Source organism: Sporothrix brasiliensis (assembly GCF_000820605.1).
Source record: "Sporothrix brasiliensis 5110 chromosome Unknown Cont17, whole genome shotgun sequence".
NCBI classification, from domain to species: Eukaryota; Fungi; Ascomycota; class Sordariomycetes; order Ophiostomatales; family Ophiostomataceae; genus Sporothrix; species Sporothrix brasiliensis.
The window spans coordinates 2589177-2606652 of NW_024467136.1; the positions used below are offsets into that span (position 1 = coordinate 2589177).

Consider the following 17476-nt stretch of genomic DNA (forward strand, 5'->3'; position numbering starts at 1 on the left):
ACCCTCTAGCCCTGACAGTGGATGAACGAGGCTAAAGAAACAAAAAAGACGGTTCTTCCCACCGGTTCTGTGAGAAGGGCTATTATTTTATCATCGTGAGTCTCAGTGCTTTCCGGGCAGTTGCGCGCGTTATTTTGGAGTTTTCATCTATTCTGTCTCTTCATGGCAGTAAACTATATTATCGATGGTGGCGCTAGACACGCCAAGAAACCCCAGCTAGAGGACCCTGAGAAATTATGGTACATCGTACGTCGTAGTAAGTCTCGACTTTTGTTACAGTTCATCTGCGACGATTTTGGTCGTATAGCTGTTCTGTGTCCACGACTTGCGACTGCGAGCCAGTTCCGTTCTGCATGCAAATGTATGACTGCTCGCTCGCGTCCTTGGCCAACGCCCTTCTACATAATTGTGTGCACCATCAGACAACGACGAACAGGACATGCTGTCGGCATTTATGTCGTAACAAACATCCACAGAGTTAACGCTTGGCATGTGCCCTGTTGCCCGGGCGTGGTGGGTGGGAAGGCCAGGCATGTAGCATTTATTTCGGCATACACCCAGCAAGGCCACCAAGACTACTACTCAAAGGCCCTCACGGCCCTGAACAAGAAAAAACCTGATGAACACGAATCGCGCCAGATCGCATTTACATGTGGGGCATGGCCTGGCAAGGGGAAGAACAATTACAGATTTGAGCGAGCAGGGGTTATCCGGAGGCGTATTGACACTAAACGGAGAAATTGCTGCATGGACCCTGCTTTGGTGGAGTCTATCGACTGCTGGAAAGATGCCCGCAGGCATCTCTTAAATCTCTTCTGACCTTCTTTTCGTCGCATGTCCGGGGCCCACGTGTGATGCGGCCTCGACTGGTTTTGGTTAGCCAGGTCATTGGTGGTGTTCAGCTCTGCAGGGATTGCCAGTATTGGTCGTGAAGGGGAAAGGCAGCGGATTTTAAAGCTTCCGACTTGTCCGAAGAGCGGCAGAGTCGCGAGCTAGCAAGATGTACACAGTAAATCGTATTAGCAGGATACCATGTAGGACGTGCTCTTGCGAGTCTTCGTTGTTTTGCCATTGTGAGAATTGCACTTGTTCTGGGGTCGAGGCAGCTTGACCCCCGTTTGCACAAGATTTTTTTTTCTCCTGGGCAAAATTATTCAAAACAAATCACGACTCGCCAAGAACGACCTGCAGCACGGTCCAGACCAACCGGTTCAGCTTCTCGCCCATTGGGATTGTTTTGCTTAGCTGCGCATATCTGATCCACTGTTTCCGAGGTATCCTGGGCTCTATTTTTATGCACCGCATGGGATCTGTATTTTCACAGCTCTTTTGCCTTGCCTTCGCCAGTGATATTTTAGAATTTTCTTTCCCAGTTTGGACTTTGCCACAAAAATACTAATTGCCGTTGCCCCTGCAGGTCACTGCTGCATGCTTATTCGGCCTTGGCAGCAGGTGTGGGCTTTTGCAGGAAGACGTGACGGTGTGCGCGAAGAGGTGTTTTACACAGGGCGTTTTTAGCGCTTGTTGGTTTTCCTCGACTGGTGTGCATTTGCATGAGAGTATGTTTTGATTCCTTTTGATCTTTGTCTGGTGCCATTTTCTCTTTTGTGTCCCGTCCCCGGACTGGTCATCTTGGCCATCTGATTAAACTCAACCGGATATACGGCGCCAAACCGTTGCTTCGAAGACCGTGTTGTAATACCGTTCCCAGCAGATATATGTCCGTCTTGGGATTTGGAGGGCATTCTGAATCTAAATGCGATGACTGTCTCGGAAAGCCAAATCAAGAAATCGAGACATGAAAACACTCATCTATTCCAAGTTTGATGCGAGTCCCATATTCCGCTCCGGTATTATCTGCACCACCATCCTGCAGGTTGCCAACATGTGCGTGATTCGGGCCCGAATTTCTGCCTCGTATTCTATTCCTGTTTCTTCCAGTCCACCATTCCCCTTTCCTTGCTCCGTGCGACTTACTCGGGTTTGGTAGGATTGGTATGGACTTGGCGTGCCACCGGACAAAACTTTGACGCAGTGTTCCAAGCCCAAGAAGAGCAAATGTAAGAAAGATGTAGCGTAACGAAACGCCATAAAACAAACTTATAGAAAAACAAACCCACCGAGAAGAGATATATGGCAAAACACAGTTTTTCGATGCATCCTTGTCGCACTTGTAAACATGCCTTTTCAACGCGCCACACAGTACTGGCCGGGAACTTTGCCATGTTCGACTGACTCGTAAAGCAAAGGTCAAGTGATGCTGGAATGGCTCGATGGCTGGATGGATTGCTGGTTCAACTGCTTTGTGTCACCAGAGGTGATGCAATCGTCGCGGTGACGCCGCCAGTCCTCGAGCAATGAGCAAAGGCATACTGCTGCTGTGATACTGTCCACCTCGTCAACTCTTTGGCCGTTGCTGTCGTCAGCAAGAGCCCCGAAGCCTGCACTTGTTGCTGGCACCGCTGTGCACCTCGAGACTGTGCCTCTCGCTCTGCCCGTTGCTGCCATGTCGCATCGTTGGTCATGTGCGTTGTAGCCTGCACATGCACACATGTGACTCCCTTGCTGTGTGGACGGAGTGTGTTGCTATGCACTTGCACCTCCTCGCAAGGTCATCCTTGGTTCTTGCCAACAACGTTTTCTGTGCTGACAGCCCAAGTGGACGTCAAGGAAGCACATAAGACACGCAAGCACTCGCCGTCATCGAGTCTGCTTTTCTTGGTGCGGCAAGTCGATTGTTGATTCTTCACCGCGATCGGCGTGAAGCCGTCATATTCACTGGAATGCGACTAGCACTCACCCGTCAACTGCTTGAGGAATGTGCACCTGGTCGGTGCTATTGTTTCAGCCACACATGCCTGGGAGCAATAATGCCGCATGGGAGACTAGATGCGAACATGTTTGTATGGATGGCCATGTAATTTTTTTTTTAAAAAAAAGAAGAAAGAAACAACAGGGCAACCGGGTTGGTTGTCTTCCGGTTTTCACCTCTGGTTGTAGCACTGGGCAGCCAACTGGTATTTTCGACTCTGATAAATTACTTTGCGCACCGCTTTGACGTCGATGCAAGGGCGTTCTTTCCTTGTGTCTGTGCCTGCGTGCTAGTTTGGTCGTTCCTTGGTTGTTCTTTGGTCGCTCTTTCCAGATTTGCGTTCCTGGTCTCCTTCCGGAAGAGTGTACATATAAAACTGTCGATCCCATCTTCCCATCGCCCTAGAAAATCGACAAAGAAGGAGCGATCAGAATTAAGCTGTTTTTGGAATGGCAGACTCCATTCATCCGCTAATTCACCAATTCAGATGCTCTCCGCTTTCTAGCGTGCCTTTTTCCCGTGTTGTGTACGTCGTAGAGCTTGCCAGAAAGGCGTCCTTCCTGAATTGTCCCTTCCTATTCTGTCCTTGTTTTGTTAAAAAATTGTGACGACACAGCCAGCAACAGCAAAATGGCAAGAACTTCAAACCCAGCCAAGTGCAGGAAAGAGCTACCCGCGCGCGAGTGCTTAGTAGTGAATCACGTGGGCCGCCAAGTGGCTTGGAAGGAGAGCGAGGGAGATTTGAACTTGTCTTGCTGACTCGACCCCTTTATTACCTCTTTTTACGACTGGGCGCGTTTTTCATCGGCCTATCTTGTGGTTTTTCTACTCTAAATTTTGTCAGCTGGCGCAGCTAGTTTCCCAGCTTGGCCTAGGTTCGCAGGTGGAGTGTACGTCGATGTGGTGCCGTATTAGTTCCCTTTGTTGGTCTTACAGATACTGCGCTATTGACCTCAATCATGTTTCATTTTTTTCTTTTCCTATCGCATCTTGGCGCTATCGTCTCTGCTATACGATCCATCTCGAATCTTACTTTGGTTACGTCCGAGCTTCTCTCTCGTCGCGACCTGTGCTGTCCGTCGTTCTGGCCCGGAACGTGCAGGTTGCAGTTTATGTGCGGGCAGATCACGTCGATCGCCGCACGCGTACTGCCGTGACCACGGCTTCAACTCTCAAGGTCCAGGGCGACCTACAAGTACCAAACGACTGACCCTGGCCATCCAACATCTCTTCATTCGGACCATTTCACCGGGGTGCAGCTCACGCCATGGCGTCCCCGACTCATGTACACCGCCCGGTCTCGCTGCTGCATGATGAGCCTTACACGCCGCGCGGGTCTCTAGCCTCGCTTATGCGCCGGCGGTCATCGTCGAATCTGTACGCCTACGGCCGTGATGAGGAAGAGGCTGCCGGCGGGGTATTGACGCCCTCGGGCATGATGACACCTGGTGGCTCTTTTCTCGGCCGCCGTGACACGTTTAGCGACGAGGAGGATGCGCGCCGCGCGCACGACGAGCGCCGCCTGAGCGCCATCCTCAACAACCCGCAGATGCGCAGCATGCGGCTGATTGGCAAGGCCAAACGCTACCGCTGGGAGCGGTATTGGAAGACGGCGGAGCAGCTGTGTACCATGACGAAGCCCCTTCGCGAGTACTACGAGCGGAACAACATGTTGATCCAGCAGTACCTGTACATTGACCGACTGCTCAACTCGTCGCTGCCGCACGACCTGCTCAACGAGTACAACGAGCTTCACTCGGCAGCGAGCCGCAACGTGGCAGTCCCGGCTACCATACGGGAGGAGTCTTCGTCGGTGTCGCCATCCAACGCCGGATTCGCCCAGCTACAGGAGCGCGAGGCGGCCCGCCTTGGCGTGACGGGCGCCAGTCCCTCGACGCAGGCGGCCGTCAAGAAGGTTACCCGGACGCCCAAGGGGATCTACCGACCCGCCGAGACGACACCCCTGCTTGAGGCCCACGAGGAGGACGATGAGGACGACCACGACCCCGACTCTGACGAAGAGTTCCGCTCCCGCACACGTTCACGGGCAGCTACCGAAGGCACGGCCACTTCCAATGGCAGCTCGTCCGTATCTCTGGCGGGCAACTATCTTTCTGCACCCTACGGTGCGACAGCATCCGACAGCGCCAACCAGGCGTCCGCCCGGGCGAAAGCAAGCTGCGTGGACACCGGCGGCCCCGGTAGCAAGTCCCCGACGCTGGCCGACATCCCGCTGCTGCTCGAGGACGATGAGAACGTGGACAGCTCGGCGCCCATTGTCACGCTGGCCATCTACATCAATCTGGCCGCCAATGCCATCCTGTTGGCCGGAAAGACCGCCGTCGTCGTCTCCGTGCCGTCCATCTCCGTCTTGGCCAGTTTGGTGGATGCCGTGCTGGACTTTTTGTCGACGGCTATTGTGTGGACGACGACGTGGATGATCAGCAACCAAGACCAGTACCGGTACCCCGTCGGCCGGCGGAGACTGGAGCCGCTGGGTGTCTTGGTGTTCTCGGCCATCATGATCACGTCGTTTGTGCAGGTCATGCTGGAGGCTGTGCAGCGGCTGGCATCCGAGGACCGCGAGATCATTGAGCTGTACGCTGGCCCGCTTTTGCTTCACCTCTTGGGAACGTTACGTGAGCTTGACTGACACTATACTTTGTAGGGGCCTCCCTGCCATCATCATCATGGCAAGCACGGTCGTCATCAAGGGTCTTTGTTGGCTGTGGTGCCGACTTGTGAAGAACTCGAGTGTGCAAGCATTGTATGTAGAGTCTGTTTCACCGTCTTGTGGCAGTTTGCATATCCTAACAATAGTCTAGGGCGTCCGATGCCATGACGGACGTTATTTTCAACGCCGGTTCTATTGCCTTTCCTATTGGTATGCTATTTCGCACACGACCACACTCGTGGCATCAGAGTACGGGATCATGACGAACTGACCAACTGTCTAGTCGGCTTCTATGCACGCATCTGGTGGCTCGACGCCCTCGGCGGTCTGCTCCTCTCCATGGTTGTCATCTACAACTGGTCACGGACATCCATTGAACACATTAAGCATCTGTCTGGCTTCTCTGCGACGGCCGACCAGAGAAACATCTGTACGTCATCTTGTCCACGTATTTGTCGTGCACCGCCTAACCTTTGTCAGTGCTCTACTTGACCATGCGCTTCGCCAAGACGATCAAGGCCATCCAGGGCCTGCAGGCATACCATGGTGGCGACAAGCTGATTGTGGAGGTGGACATTGTGCTCGATGCCAACATGTCGCTCAAGGACAGTCACGACTTGAGCGAGAGTCTGCAGTACGTCATTGAGTCGGTGCCGATTGTCGACCGAGCCTTTGTGCATGCTGATTATGCCGACTACAACCTGCCAACGCACATGGAGCAGCAGGCTGAGTAATGGAGAGATGGAAGAAGATGTGTAGGTGACCTGTAGACGTCGCTCGTGCGCCAAGCCACAGTTTGATTGCGTCCCCGTTTGGTTTCCCTTTGGCTACAATCTATTATATCCACTCTCCCTGTACATCATACCTGGCGACGAATCTTTGGGTTGACAACACTGTACTATTACGTAGCATGTTTGGGACGCTGTCATCATATTTTGCTATTGAAATCAAATCCTCATCCATACATCTTCTCCGCCGTCGGTGCAATCGCCGTAAGAACTGGTTGGAGTTTTTCCTGCTCTACATTAGAGTTTCCATTATTTTGTCAGAGACACGACGCGATATCCAAGCGATCTTGGTAGCAGAGAAAGCTGTGAATTTGACGGAGACAATAAAATCCCATAAAATGACTAAGTGAAACGAAAGCGAGGTACTTGAAAACGCCGAGAACAAATGAATGGACCTGAATCGTGGAGCTAGGAGTCCGTAGCAAGAATCATGTGCGAAAGACGATATCAATGGTATAATGTGAACAAGAGACAAACAGCCGCCAGAACACCGCGGGTTCTTACATCCCCGAATCAGAAGCAGCCAGGGTTGAATTGGCTCCGGTGGCAGCGGCTCCGGTGGGTTTGTTGCCATTGGAGCTCATGCGTTGGTCCTTGCTGACGAGCTGGTTGTCGGCATGCGCCATGATCATGCGCTGCGACACGAGCATCATGAAATCAACCTCGAACAGCGATGCGCAGTCTGCATACACCTGGGCGGGACAGTTGGCGCAGGCGGCGACAATGTCGTTGACAAAAGGCAGCTCCTGGTCGCAGCAGTAGTGGTAGGCATCCTGCAGGCGGCTGACACGCGACTTGATGTCGGACGAGGGGCGCGTGCGGTAGAGCTTGCGCCACTGTTCGACCGAGTACAGAGACAGGCGATGATGGAGGCTCTCTTCGGCCATGGCGGCGAGGGTCCGATTCATGAAACGGTCAGAAAGCTTCCACAACGTCAGGATCTGCATAGTGGACAGCGTGCCGCCGGTTTCTTCTTTGCGCAGAAGAAACTTTTCCGGTTTCTGAAAGTGGCTGCGGTAGAGCAGGTCGACCCAGAGGCCAAAGTCTTCGACAGACACGTCCTCGTCGTTGATCTCGATACGCTGGGTCTCTGCCTCGGCAAAACCGCCACGTAGGCAGCGTGTGAAGTAGTCCGATTCCTTGCAGAGCAGATTGGCGTGAATGAAGAATTCACGGCCGTTGACCATGATCGTGGCGATGGAGAGTGGCATTCTGAAGGGGTATCAAATCAGCGTCAAGTTTACCTCGAGGCGTACAGAATTTCGTTCTCTCCACCCAGCGACGTCAGTTCACTGTGCCACCCTGGACTTGGTTTACACGTACCGGAACATCAGCGGCCCAGTGATGAGCTTCTCGCGCTCCTTTGCCCGTGCTGTTGCTGCCGCTGTCGTGGCGGCCGCAGCCAACGGGGGTACGTCAACAACGGACTGTGACTTGGAACCGCGTTGAGTAGAGCGCCCGGGGCGTGGTGAGATAACCCGCTTTTGTGCGTTTGGTGACGGAGTCTCGCCAAGAATGTGACCGGAGGCTGCCGCGATGGGTCCTCGAGGAGGGGAAGTGGAGGGATTGCTACTGTTGCTCGCAACATTGGCGTGCGAGATGCCGGAGTTTGTCGCCGGTGGTGGAGGTACAACGGAGATTGAGGTTGACGCTGAGACGGAGGGCCCTGGCGGCGGAGGTGAGTTGAAGATGCTCTCATGCTGCGTCCAGTCCTCGGCGCCCGCACCGCCGTTGATGCCGCTTGCGTCGCCGCCGTCGACATCCATGTTGTGGGAGATGCCGAGAGATGAGTCCTGCGAATGATGGCCGGACATGCTAGGGCCGGCCTGGGTGGCGGCAGCGACTGCTTCGGCACTCGTCCTCGCCGCGGCTGCACCTCCCCCAGCGCTGTTGCTTGGTCGGCCGACCGCGTCCCGAACGATGCCCTTGTAGGAGCTCTTGCGGGACGTCTTTCTGCGTTTGCGCAGGCCTGGGCGTGAGTCTTCCAGCACCGCTGTGTGCCTCCTGGCTGGACTAGTGTGGGTCGGCCGCTCCTGCGACGTTGTGGCCTCCAGCCTCGCAGTGTAGCATAGACAGGCACCGATCGGGGTGCCTGTGCCAAAGACGAGGAGAGCTTCTATAAAGGAGGTTCAGCCTCCAGAGGGGAGTCTGTGGGGAAAGAAACAAGTGACTCCGGAGAACTCCCGGTGGCCGGAGCGGATGTCGTGATGCCGGAAGTGCGGAAATTCTAATGCCCAGAGTTTCGCCGAGTCTGGGGTAAGTACTGGTGTGAATTCTGTTCGCACTAGTTCTTGTCTCACAGGAAGCTGGACAGACTCAAAATGACGAGTGACGAGGTTACTTTATTTTGTTAAAAATGGAATCGTGACCCGTCGACAGATGGGATAGAATAGACATAAACGGCAAGACCGCTTCTTTGCACGACGACGGCAGTCGCGAACCGTTGCGTCAGTTGACCGGAAATGGCACAGAACCAACGGCGCTTAAACATGGGTTGCTCGGATCAGGCCTTGAGCCGGTCGGATCGGACGGCTTATGTAAAATTTCAGCGTACTGCGGTCGCTAAATGCATTTATGACTAAGCATGCTTCCACACCTATTTTTCCAAGACCAGGGCCAGGTGCGAACCTCACCTTGCAACTCTCAAGCGGCGAATCACCACGCAGGCCACCCACGACCGTCAAAGCGACAAACCTGCGTCGAAATCGAGCTACCTGACAGTGCTACCATCAACGGCCTCTCCACGCGCCGGTCATAGCATCACGCTGTAACTCTCGAAACGTGAGGACACGCTGAGCCTCAAGCATCCCAAGAACCACGACACTGACGGCGACTAGATCCACAGCACTCTCACCGTGTCAAATATACCTGCTTCTGTCGACATGGAGAACGGCCCTGGTAGCGGCCAGGCGGAGGGCAAGGACCCCAGCGCGTTCCTGGGCGAGATCATTGGCAGCGCGGTGGTGGTGAAGCTGAACTCGGGGGTGGTGTACAAGGGCGAGCTGCAGTCGGTGGACGGCTACATGAACATTGCGCTGGAGAAGACGGAGGAATACGTCAACGGCGTGAAGCGGAGGACATACGGCGACGCGTTTGTGCGCGGCAACAACGGTACGTTTGAGCATGGACTCGAGACACGGATGGGTCCCTGCATTCGCCATTGCAGCCTCACATGCTGACATTCTTTGACAGTGATGTATATTTCGGCCGACGCATAGACGCACTCAGAAATACGAGCGTGGTTGTGAAGGACGGACGCGGCCGTGCATCTATTTGCAGCTCGATATCTCGCGCTGCTCTGTGTGCCGAATACAATGGAGCACAAGCGCAGAGCAGTCTCTACGCAGTACCCTATTCTAATGCTGTACCAATTGATTAAGTTCTGCAAAGTTACTTACTTTCAAGCTTGTTCCGTGCTGTGCATCAGAAAGTATAGACCAAAATACGGGACAAGATAAACGGCTATGGCTCCCCTTTGACCAATTGCCCCTCCCAAAGGGCCGACTAAATCTTCTGCGCCCACGCAAAAAAGGTCAGTGCGTGGATCGTCACGTCGCCGCTGGCATCGCGTGCCACGTCGTCGCGCGCCAGCACAGCATCGAGCCGCCGGCGCACCGTCGCACGCGAGGTCGGCTGGGCCGTGCTGTCGGCCGCTTCGTGCGCATCGTTGGTGCCGGTCTCGGGCAGGTTCGCAATCTGGCTGAGGGTGAGCAGCCGCTTCCACAGGGCCTCGGGCGCGAGCTTGACGGTCCAGTAGACGCGGTCGTCGGCGAGGGGACTGTAGAGGGCGGGCTTGTCCTTTCCCTGGGAGCGGGCAGCGTCGTCAAATGCCTGCTGCCACTTGCCGTCACGAAATCGCGGGCTGCCGTCGCTGGCAAGGGAGCAGATGATGTCGTTGAGGCTCTGCTCCCAGGCGGCCTTGGCGGGCCACGCGGCAGGCTTGTTGTCTGGGAACGGAACAGTTAGTGGACAGCGTGGGCAGTAGACGCTACCAGTGCGTCGCCTGTTACCGTACAGTCTTCAATGTTCCAGATGACACCGACAGTGGCGCCGGGCTTCAGCACGCGGTGGATCTCCTTGAGTGCGTCGTAGTTGGCGAACCTGGCCGGTCAGCAACCTGCTTCATGTTTCGCAGGGAACATCGCTTATGAATCGTCGTCCCGAAAAAGCACTCACCAGTGAAACGCCTGTGCCACGATCACGGCATCGGCCGTGCCATCTGCGACCGAGCCAAGGCTGGCGCCGTGTCCGTTGACGACGGTGACGCGGGGCAGGCTCTTGGCGGACAGCTGGGCGCGCATCTGTTCATGGGGCTCGACAGCGACAATGTCCAAGGCCGTGGTGCTGGCGACGGCTTGGCGCGACAAGATCTCGGTGAACTTGCCGGTGCCGGCGCCGATCTCGACAATCTTGAGCGGCTTGCCGTCGCCGGCGGTGCTGCCCAGAATGTTCAGGCGGCCGATGAATGCCGTGACAGCCTCGTTCGTGTACGACGGGCGGTGGGCATCGTAGGCGCCGGCATCGTGAAATCCGCTGGATGCGGCCTGGACAAGAGGCGTTGCCATTGTGCGTCGGCTGATGCAGACGGCGTGCAAATGCAATTAACTGTGGGAGAAGGCGGCCGGATATTCAGTACAGTGAAGGCATATGGTCGCGGTGACAGCTGACGGTCTTGGCGATATATAATACCCTTCTTTTCATTCCTCGAGCCCGAGAAGCGTCTTATGTTTGCTTGCCTTCCTACCTGTCTGCCGCTCCTTTCCTGCTTCCCTGGTCTGTCCTGATCCGATCGGAGAAATTGGCGACCGCGCTTGCGCCATCGCGCGCCCCAACATACGGTGCTTGGCTTGCCGGCGCCCCGCCCCAGGGCCCGCCCTTAGGCGACGTATTTCCAGCATATTACAGCGCATTACAGTTCAGTACAAGCTTTTCTCACTTTTCACACTGGCCACTAGTGCGTGTCATTGTTACATTGCCCGATGCCGGGACCGAACGCAACGATTGTCTCGTGGCCTTCGGGAGAGCTTTGTAAATACTACGGACTTGTAGGACTTTTGTTGAGATTCACAGTCTTTCATTGTTCGTTTTGCTCCACATGCAACTTGTAGGACTGGTTTTATACAACGGTCATTATTGATTTATCCTGTTTTTCTTAGCTTTCTAATTTATAGATTCGAACACGATGCTAAAGCGCAATTGTTTTTGACAATGGTTTATATTCACTTCTGCGAAAGAATCAAAACAGTAACCTAAAATGCAAGCAGTTGTACATGACAAAGGGAAAACCTCGTATATTAATTAAATCCTCCACCACTATGAAGATGACCCAACCAATAACAGAAGAAAGACAAAATAACGCAACGCGAAACTCCGATGCTGATGTGATGATGCTGATACAGTCAAAACAGAAGAGATACAGTTCCGTTGCAAGCAGGCCCGTTTAGAAGACCACAATGCGGCGGGTCTCGCGCTTGGCCTTGGGGATCGACACGTTCAGGATGCCGTTCTCAAGGTTGGCGCGGACGTTGGCCTCGTCCACGGGTACCGGGAAGCTGAAGACGCGCTTGAACTGGCCGACGGCGCGCTCCTGGACCCAGTAGCGGTCGCTGGAAGCAGCAGCCTGAGCCTGCGCTGGGGTGTCGGCCTCCTCGGGGGCAACCTCAGCCGGGTCAGCGACCTCAGCCTCGGCCGCCTTTTCGTTGGTGACGTCCTGGCCACGTTCCAGAGCGTCCTCCGTGGCCTCGTCGGTCACAGTGGCGCGGTGGCTCCGGGCCGGCGACGGCGAGCGGGGCGCAGCAATCTCGGTGAACGGCTCGTCCTCCTCGGCGGGCGTACGTGCGCCGTCGGGCAGGATAGGCTCATCCTCCGACTCGGAGTGGGTGTCGGCGATGGCCTCGGGGACGGCCTCGGGTGCAGCGGCCACCGCAGGCTGCTGCGTGGATGGCGAAGACGAAGAATAGTTGCGCTCCACGTTGCCGCTAATCACCAGTGTCTGGGGCTCGGTGAACTCGAGCGAGACATTGTTGCGGTCGACGCCGGCAAGCTCACCGTGCAGTTCGTAGGTGGAGTCGGTCTCACGGACATCGAAGCGCGGGTTGAAGGGCCGGGCGACGCCAAAGACACTGGCAAAGTCGTTCAGGCCAGAGCGGCGGTGGTGTGCGGCGTGCTCGTGGCGCGGCTTGCAGACTCTCTGCTGCTTCTGAAGTTGGGGCTGGGGCTTGCAAGCGGGCGCAGACGCCTCGTGCTGGTAGCTGTCAATGTCGTTGATCAGCTGAAAGATGTTGGTGAAGGCATTGTCGGCCACGGCCGGGTTGAAGAATGCGCGCTGGTAGAAAGGCATCTTGGCGAATGTGGTGAGGTGGATGGGAGCTGTGAAGAAGGGAATGTTGGTAGAAGTGATTGAAGGTTATGTGTGAGGTTTGTTGCTTGTCTTTGATTTAATGTCTGAAGGTGACTGTGACTGTTCTGGTGAGGATGAGGCAAAGAAAAACGGAAACTGTCCAAGAGCAAGTCGGACATGGCTTTTTTATACACAGAGACTTGTGCTGTGACAATGGCCGAAGCCTCGCCATGCTTCCCGAACCTACCGCCGCATGGCGCAATATTGGCTGCCTGCCTTGCAGGCAGCTGGAAAAGGCGACAAAATGGTACGCAATCACTGCAAACCTAGGCGGAGGCGAGATTGTTAATGGTGATTTCGTGGTCTCGATGGTCGTCGATGGTTCCTGAATCTGCTAGATGCGCGGCTGAGCGCCGTCGGCTGAGGCAAGCAGCCTTCTAACCGCTTCCTTGCAGCTCTCTATCAGTGGTCTCGGGAGCCCTGGTGTAAGTGCTGGAGGTGGCGGGCTAGGCCCAGAATGTGCGAGAAGCTTCTGTAAGCTCTGGCCAATCAGAGCGCTAGAATTTCTCTTTGGCCGTCCTGTCCCCTGGAAATTCAGGGGATGTCAAAAAACGGTCCTTAATTCAAGAAAATTATCAGTTTCATTCCACGTGCTCATCACGCTTATTTCAGTGATTGCGATTTGAATTTCCGTCTCTGTGAATCTATATTTTGTCCTCGGTGTATCGTTTTGTGAATTTCAGGGACGTTGTTTGTACCACAGCCTCCCCCCCTGTGAAAGTCGCTAAAGGACGCTAAATTAGGGAGTAGTTATGACATAATACAGAGGTCGCACGGCCTTCTGGCCCGGTCCCTTTATTTCCGGCGCGGCTAGTCCCTTTCTCCTCCCTCCCCGACAGGTTGGCAGCCCCACACGCAGGCCCGCAAGAGGTTGCTTTCGTCACTATGGATAGAGAACTTGTTTTTGGCTGGCAATGCTATCCCTGGCTCACGTCCCGTGTCTTCTGGGCACAGCCCCGACGGCTTCATCGCTTCCTGATATCTTCGGACATCCTCTCGCCGCTTTTTATACTTGTACACGTGACGGAATTCGACAACTATACTCGCTCGTTATGGACTCCCGTGGGGTCACGCGATATAGGGAAAGATTCTCTTGCACATGTGTCCATTGACTCTGGAGACAGCCGCCAATGCTGGACGAAAACCTCCGCGGGCGTCCATTGGATAGGAATTAAGTATTTGGACTTTTGACGCAAGACGCACATGGATCACGCCTATGAGCAGGGGCGTCTGCATGTGCAGCTGACAACCCAGATGCCAGAATTAAAAAAGGAAATAAACGGGTTTTGTAGTAGACTTTGGTGACGACCCAAGGAACCAAGAAATAAATGAGCATCATAAGACTCCGATTTGATCCCATTACCGTGTGAGAACACCGCCCCTCTCCCTGAACCCCATGAACACCCAAAATTCCCTGCTCCATTGCGCCGTTCTGCAGTTCCGACCCTGAGCCGAGCAAAAGCGACACTGTAGCTCGTCGGCATCACGGAACGGAGCCCTATGTGTTGGAGGCGCTCAAGGTGCTTTGGTGAAAGAAGCTCGTCAGCTTCCGTCCAATGGCTGGGTCGACCTCTGTACCGTCTCGTGCAATCTTGATCTCTCGGTTGGCGTTGAGTGGGTTGCGCATGCCCCGAGTGCGGTAGAAGGGCAGGCGCGCCGTCGACAGCCATTCGAGCTGGAACGGCTTGCCCCAGACCTTGGGATCATCACCATCCGCACCGTCGACGCCGTCGGTTCCATCTGTTGCATCTGTTGTACCAGCGCGAACGCCTCCGTCGACTCCGTCGACTCCGTCGACTCCGTCGACTCCGCCCGCGCCGCCTGTTTTGTCTGTACCGTCGACGCCGTCCACAGTGTCCACGCCATCGACACCATCAACGCCATCGACGCCATCGACAAACTCTGCGCCGTCTACTCCGTAGGTGCCCTCCTCTTTCTTATTGTCTTCCGACTCCTCGTCGGCATCATCGTCCCGTTGTGCCTCCCAGAATATGGTGCCACGTGCCGAGTCGTCTATAATGCGGCCACGTGGAGTCGTCTCGATTGCGTCGGTCGGGATCGCCTTGGGAAGGTCGACTTCGCTAAACGTTTGGGAGGTGGGTGCAAATGCAATAGCGGCGGCGGGGTCTTGGTTGATCTCGGACGTCATGCGTGCGTAGCCAAAGTATTCGCCTGACTTGTTGGCTGAAAACACGAGGTAGACATTCTGGCAGGACTGGGAGTTTGTTTTTGTTAGACAGCTGTCGCAGACGGAAAATAACTCGAAAGGATCGAAATCTTGCACCCACCTTAAAGGCATCGTTCAGCGTCTCCTCGTTGTGCGATTGTGTTGCCCAAATGCCCGTTCGAACGCTCAGCTCCAGATCCTCCACGGTCAAGCTCTTTAGGATAAAGTACCGGTCGCTCTTAGTCGCAAGCGAGACTATAGTGGTTGTCGGGATTGTCGGGATTGTCGAGATGGCGGCAGCAGCAGCACGGTCCGCTTCATAGCCTGCTAGTCTCCGTGATGCACCGGATTTTCCAGAACCGTCTACTATAACACTCGTTTGCGTAGGTGGCTTTTTCGGCGCTGCTGGTGCATCGTCAGAGCGGCGTTCGTCGACAGTCACTGTCTTCGCACTGCTTGCTTCTTCTGCCTCATCAGCTGTTTTCTCGTCGCCGTGTGGAGGCGAGCTTCCAGTCGATGGCCCGGTCGATAATGCTGTCGGCTTTGTTGGGGACATACTGCTTTGCACACCCTCCACTGGGTTTTTGCGCAGCCGGCTCACAAGCCGCACCGACATGTACGACGTATCGTTGAGCTTCTGTTGTGCCGCCAAACTCCGCTCCTCATCCGGGTAGTTGGCAAACGCGCAATTGCTCTTGGAAATCAAGAACAGCGACTCGAGGCCGTCTGTTTGCTGGCATACATGGTGTACGAGGCTCATGAGGTTCGTCTGCGGTGGTAGATTGCCTATCCAGATCGCATGGCCTATTAGGGCGAAACAGGGGTAAGATTAGCATTCTTTATGTACAAGGGAATGCAAACACCACGCAAACGCAAATGCAAGCAACCATGAACACGCAGCATATTAAACACAACACACAGCCGCATCTTGTCGCGTAACTAGCCACAACACCGCAACTAGGACTTACCACTTTGCTTCGGCTTGCGAGGAGGTCCTCGTACGACGCTGGTCGGTTGGGTCTGGCCATATACTAGAGTGGCGGGACTTCGTTAGTCAATTGTGCCTTTCAGCAGTACTGAACTACATCACGAACACAAATGTTTGTCATGACCTCCTAGGTTTCCTTTTTTTTCTCCTCGTTCACTATTATCCTACTGTACTGTGCCATCGGATTGCACCCATTATCTCGGGTTTGGCGGTGGTTCGTATCGTCTCCCTGCCGTGTCAGCTGAAGGGTTCCTTACCTGGACGGGGTGCTTTGTCAATATTTGGCGAGCTTTTTAGGCCATCTGCCAAAGGTTTGCTGGTGACAACGACTGGCTGCGACGGGCGCCTAGGTGCATTGGGCGCTGGCGCGTAGATTCCAGGCGCGCTGCCGCCGGGGATGCCGCCGCCGGGGATGCCGCCGCCGGGCAGCACCCCTTGCGGGTGAGCGACTGGCTGGTGGTGTTGGTGCTGAGGTTGGTGGACGTATTGGCCTGGGTGTCGGTAATAGTAACCTGTCGACGACGGTGACTGGCCTGCGTAATAACCATAGTCCCCGGTGCCGCCAGCGTGTCGAGGCGCCGTTGTCGGAACTTGGCCGGTGCCGTAGTAGTGTTGCCCCATCATCGGTGGCTGATGCGGAAGGTAAAAGCCTTGTTGCGCTGGGGCCGGGCCGCCCGGGTGCGTATTGTAGTGAGCGCTAAGTGAAGCCCCGGGGCCCATTGCATAGCTGCGAGGTCCGGCGCGGTTTCCGGCGGCGCCGTACTGCTGTTGTTGCCGGTAGTCTGCTTGTGGGAGGCTCTGCGCCATGCCGTGCATGTCGAACGCTCCGTGGCTGTGAGGGCCGCCACCGGGTCCCGGAGGTCGGTAATAGGGCTGTTGCATGTTGCTAAGAGCGAACTGGTGTTGTCGCGGGTCCTGAAGATTCTGGTAGGAGGGAGAATGGGACAGTTGTGACTGGCGGTGGGGGAAGCTGGAGGATGGGCTGGTGGGTGAGTGCACAGGTGTGTTTTGTTGCTGTGCCTCTTGCTGTTCTTGTTGACGAGACTCCACCGGAGCCAATGGCTCCTGTGATCTCGTCGGGTCGGCCATGAGTGTCATCCGTGGGTGACAATTTCAAAATTACGTGTCCTCGGCCTCGTGCCTCCCAAAAGCCGATCCGATATTCGAAGTGTCGCCGGATTCGCTCGTCCTGGGTGCCGGTGGTTGTCGGTCAAGTTTGTCTTAAATCGTGATGAGTGTGTCGATTGGGTCGCTAGGAAGCGCCTGATTTTTTGTTTGCAAAGTCCATCTCCGCCCTATCTTGGCGGTGATTGTCCTCGTGCAGCAGCTGAATCAAGTATATACAGAAAAGGAGAGATGTGGACGTTAAAAGAAGGACGATACTGCCAGATCTGCTGGTGTTGGGAGGGAAGGCACAACTCAGGTGCACGTGCGATGTTCAAGCCGACGGGTAAGGAAGGGGCGAACTGTTTCCAGGGGTCATTGGCGATGCCGGATTTGCCACCTCATGTGTTTCCTTCCCAATTGAAGAATTGCATTTGTGGCTTCGTAGACGTACTATGCTTGTTTTCATCCCGACTTAAATCAGGGTTAGACGCGTTGGGTTGAATGCAATCAAGGCAAGGAACATGTAAGAGGAGGCGAAGT

General features: G+C 55.0%; 5 protein-coding genes across 5 annotated transcripts; 1 reads left to right on the forward strand and 4 right to left on the reverse strand.

Annotated features, from left to right (window-relative positions):
* Positions 1 to 4079: 4079 nt before the first annotated feature.
* Positions 4080 to 6220, forward strand: SPBR_02459 (cation diffusion facilitator; the record flags this gene model as incomplete). Its single annotated transcript, XM_040760762.1, has 5 exons — positions 4080 to 5410; positions 5481 to 5579; positions 5638 to 5696; positions 5770 to 5916; positions 5967 to 6220. The coding sequence occupies 5 exons, from the start codon at positions 4080 to 4082 to the stop codon at positions 6218 to 6220; spliced, it is 1890 nt and encodes a 629-aa protein (XP_040620761.1).
* A 554-nt stretch (positions 6221 to 6774) lies between these two features.
* Positions 6775 to 8765, reverse strand: SPBR_02518 (uncharacterized protein; the record flags this gene model as incomplete). The annotated part of the gene is made up of 3 exons (XM_040760821.1): positions 6775 to 7486; positions 7598 to 8329; positions 8716 to 8765. 3 exons carry the CDS (start codon positions 8763 to 8765, stop codon positions 6775 to 6777), a joined length of 1494 nt encoding a protein of 497 aa, XP_040620762.1.
* Positions 8766 to 9778: 1013 nt separating this feature from the next.
* On the reverse strand, positions 9779 to 10839 carry SPBR_03002 (methyltransferase type 11; the record flags this gene model as incomplete). Its single annotated transcript, XM_040761305.1, has 3 exons — positions 9779 to 10221; positions 10290 to 10375; positions 10451 to 10839. The coding sequence occupies 3 exons, from the start codon at positions 10837 to 10839 to the stop codon at positions 9779 to 9781; spliced, it is 918 nt and encodes a 305-aa protein (XP_040620763.1).
* Positions 10840 to 11714: 875 nt separating this feature from the next.
* On the reverse strand, positions 11715 to 12614 carry SPBR_03114 (uncharacterized protein; the record flags this gene model as incomplete). Its single annotated transcript, XM_040761417.1, has 1 exon — positions 11715 to 12614. The coding sequence occupies one exon, from the start codon at positions 12612 to 12614 to the stop codon at positions 11715 to 11717; it is 900 nt and encodes a 299-aa protein (XP_040620764.1).
* Positions 12615 to 14172: 1558 nt separating this feature from the next.
* On the reverse strand, positions 14173 to 16711 carry SPBR_02373 (uncharacterized protein; the record flags this gene model as incomplete). The annotated part of the gene is made up of 3 exons (XM_040760676.1): positions 14173 to 14880; positions 14963 to 15645; positions 16087 to 16711. The coding sequence occupies 3 exons, from the start codon at positions 16709 to 16711 to the stop codon at positions 14173 to 14175; spliced, it is 2016 nt and encodes a 671-aa protein (XP_040620765.1).
* Positions 16712 to 17476: the final 765 nt, after the last annotated feature.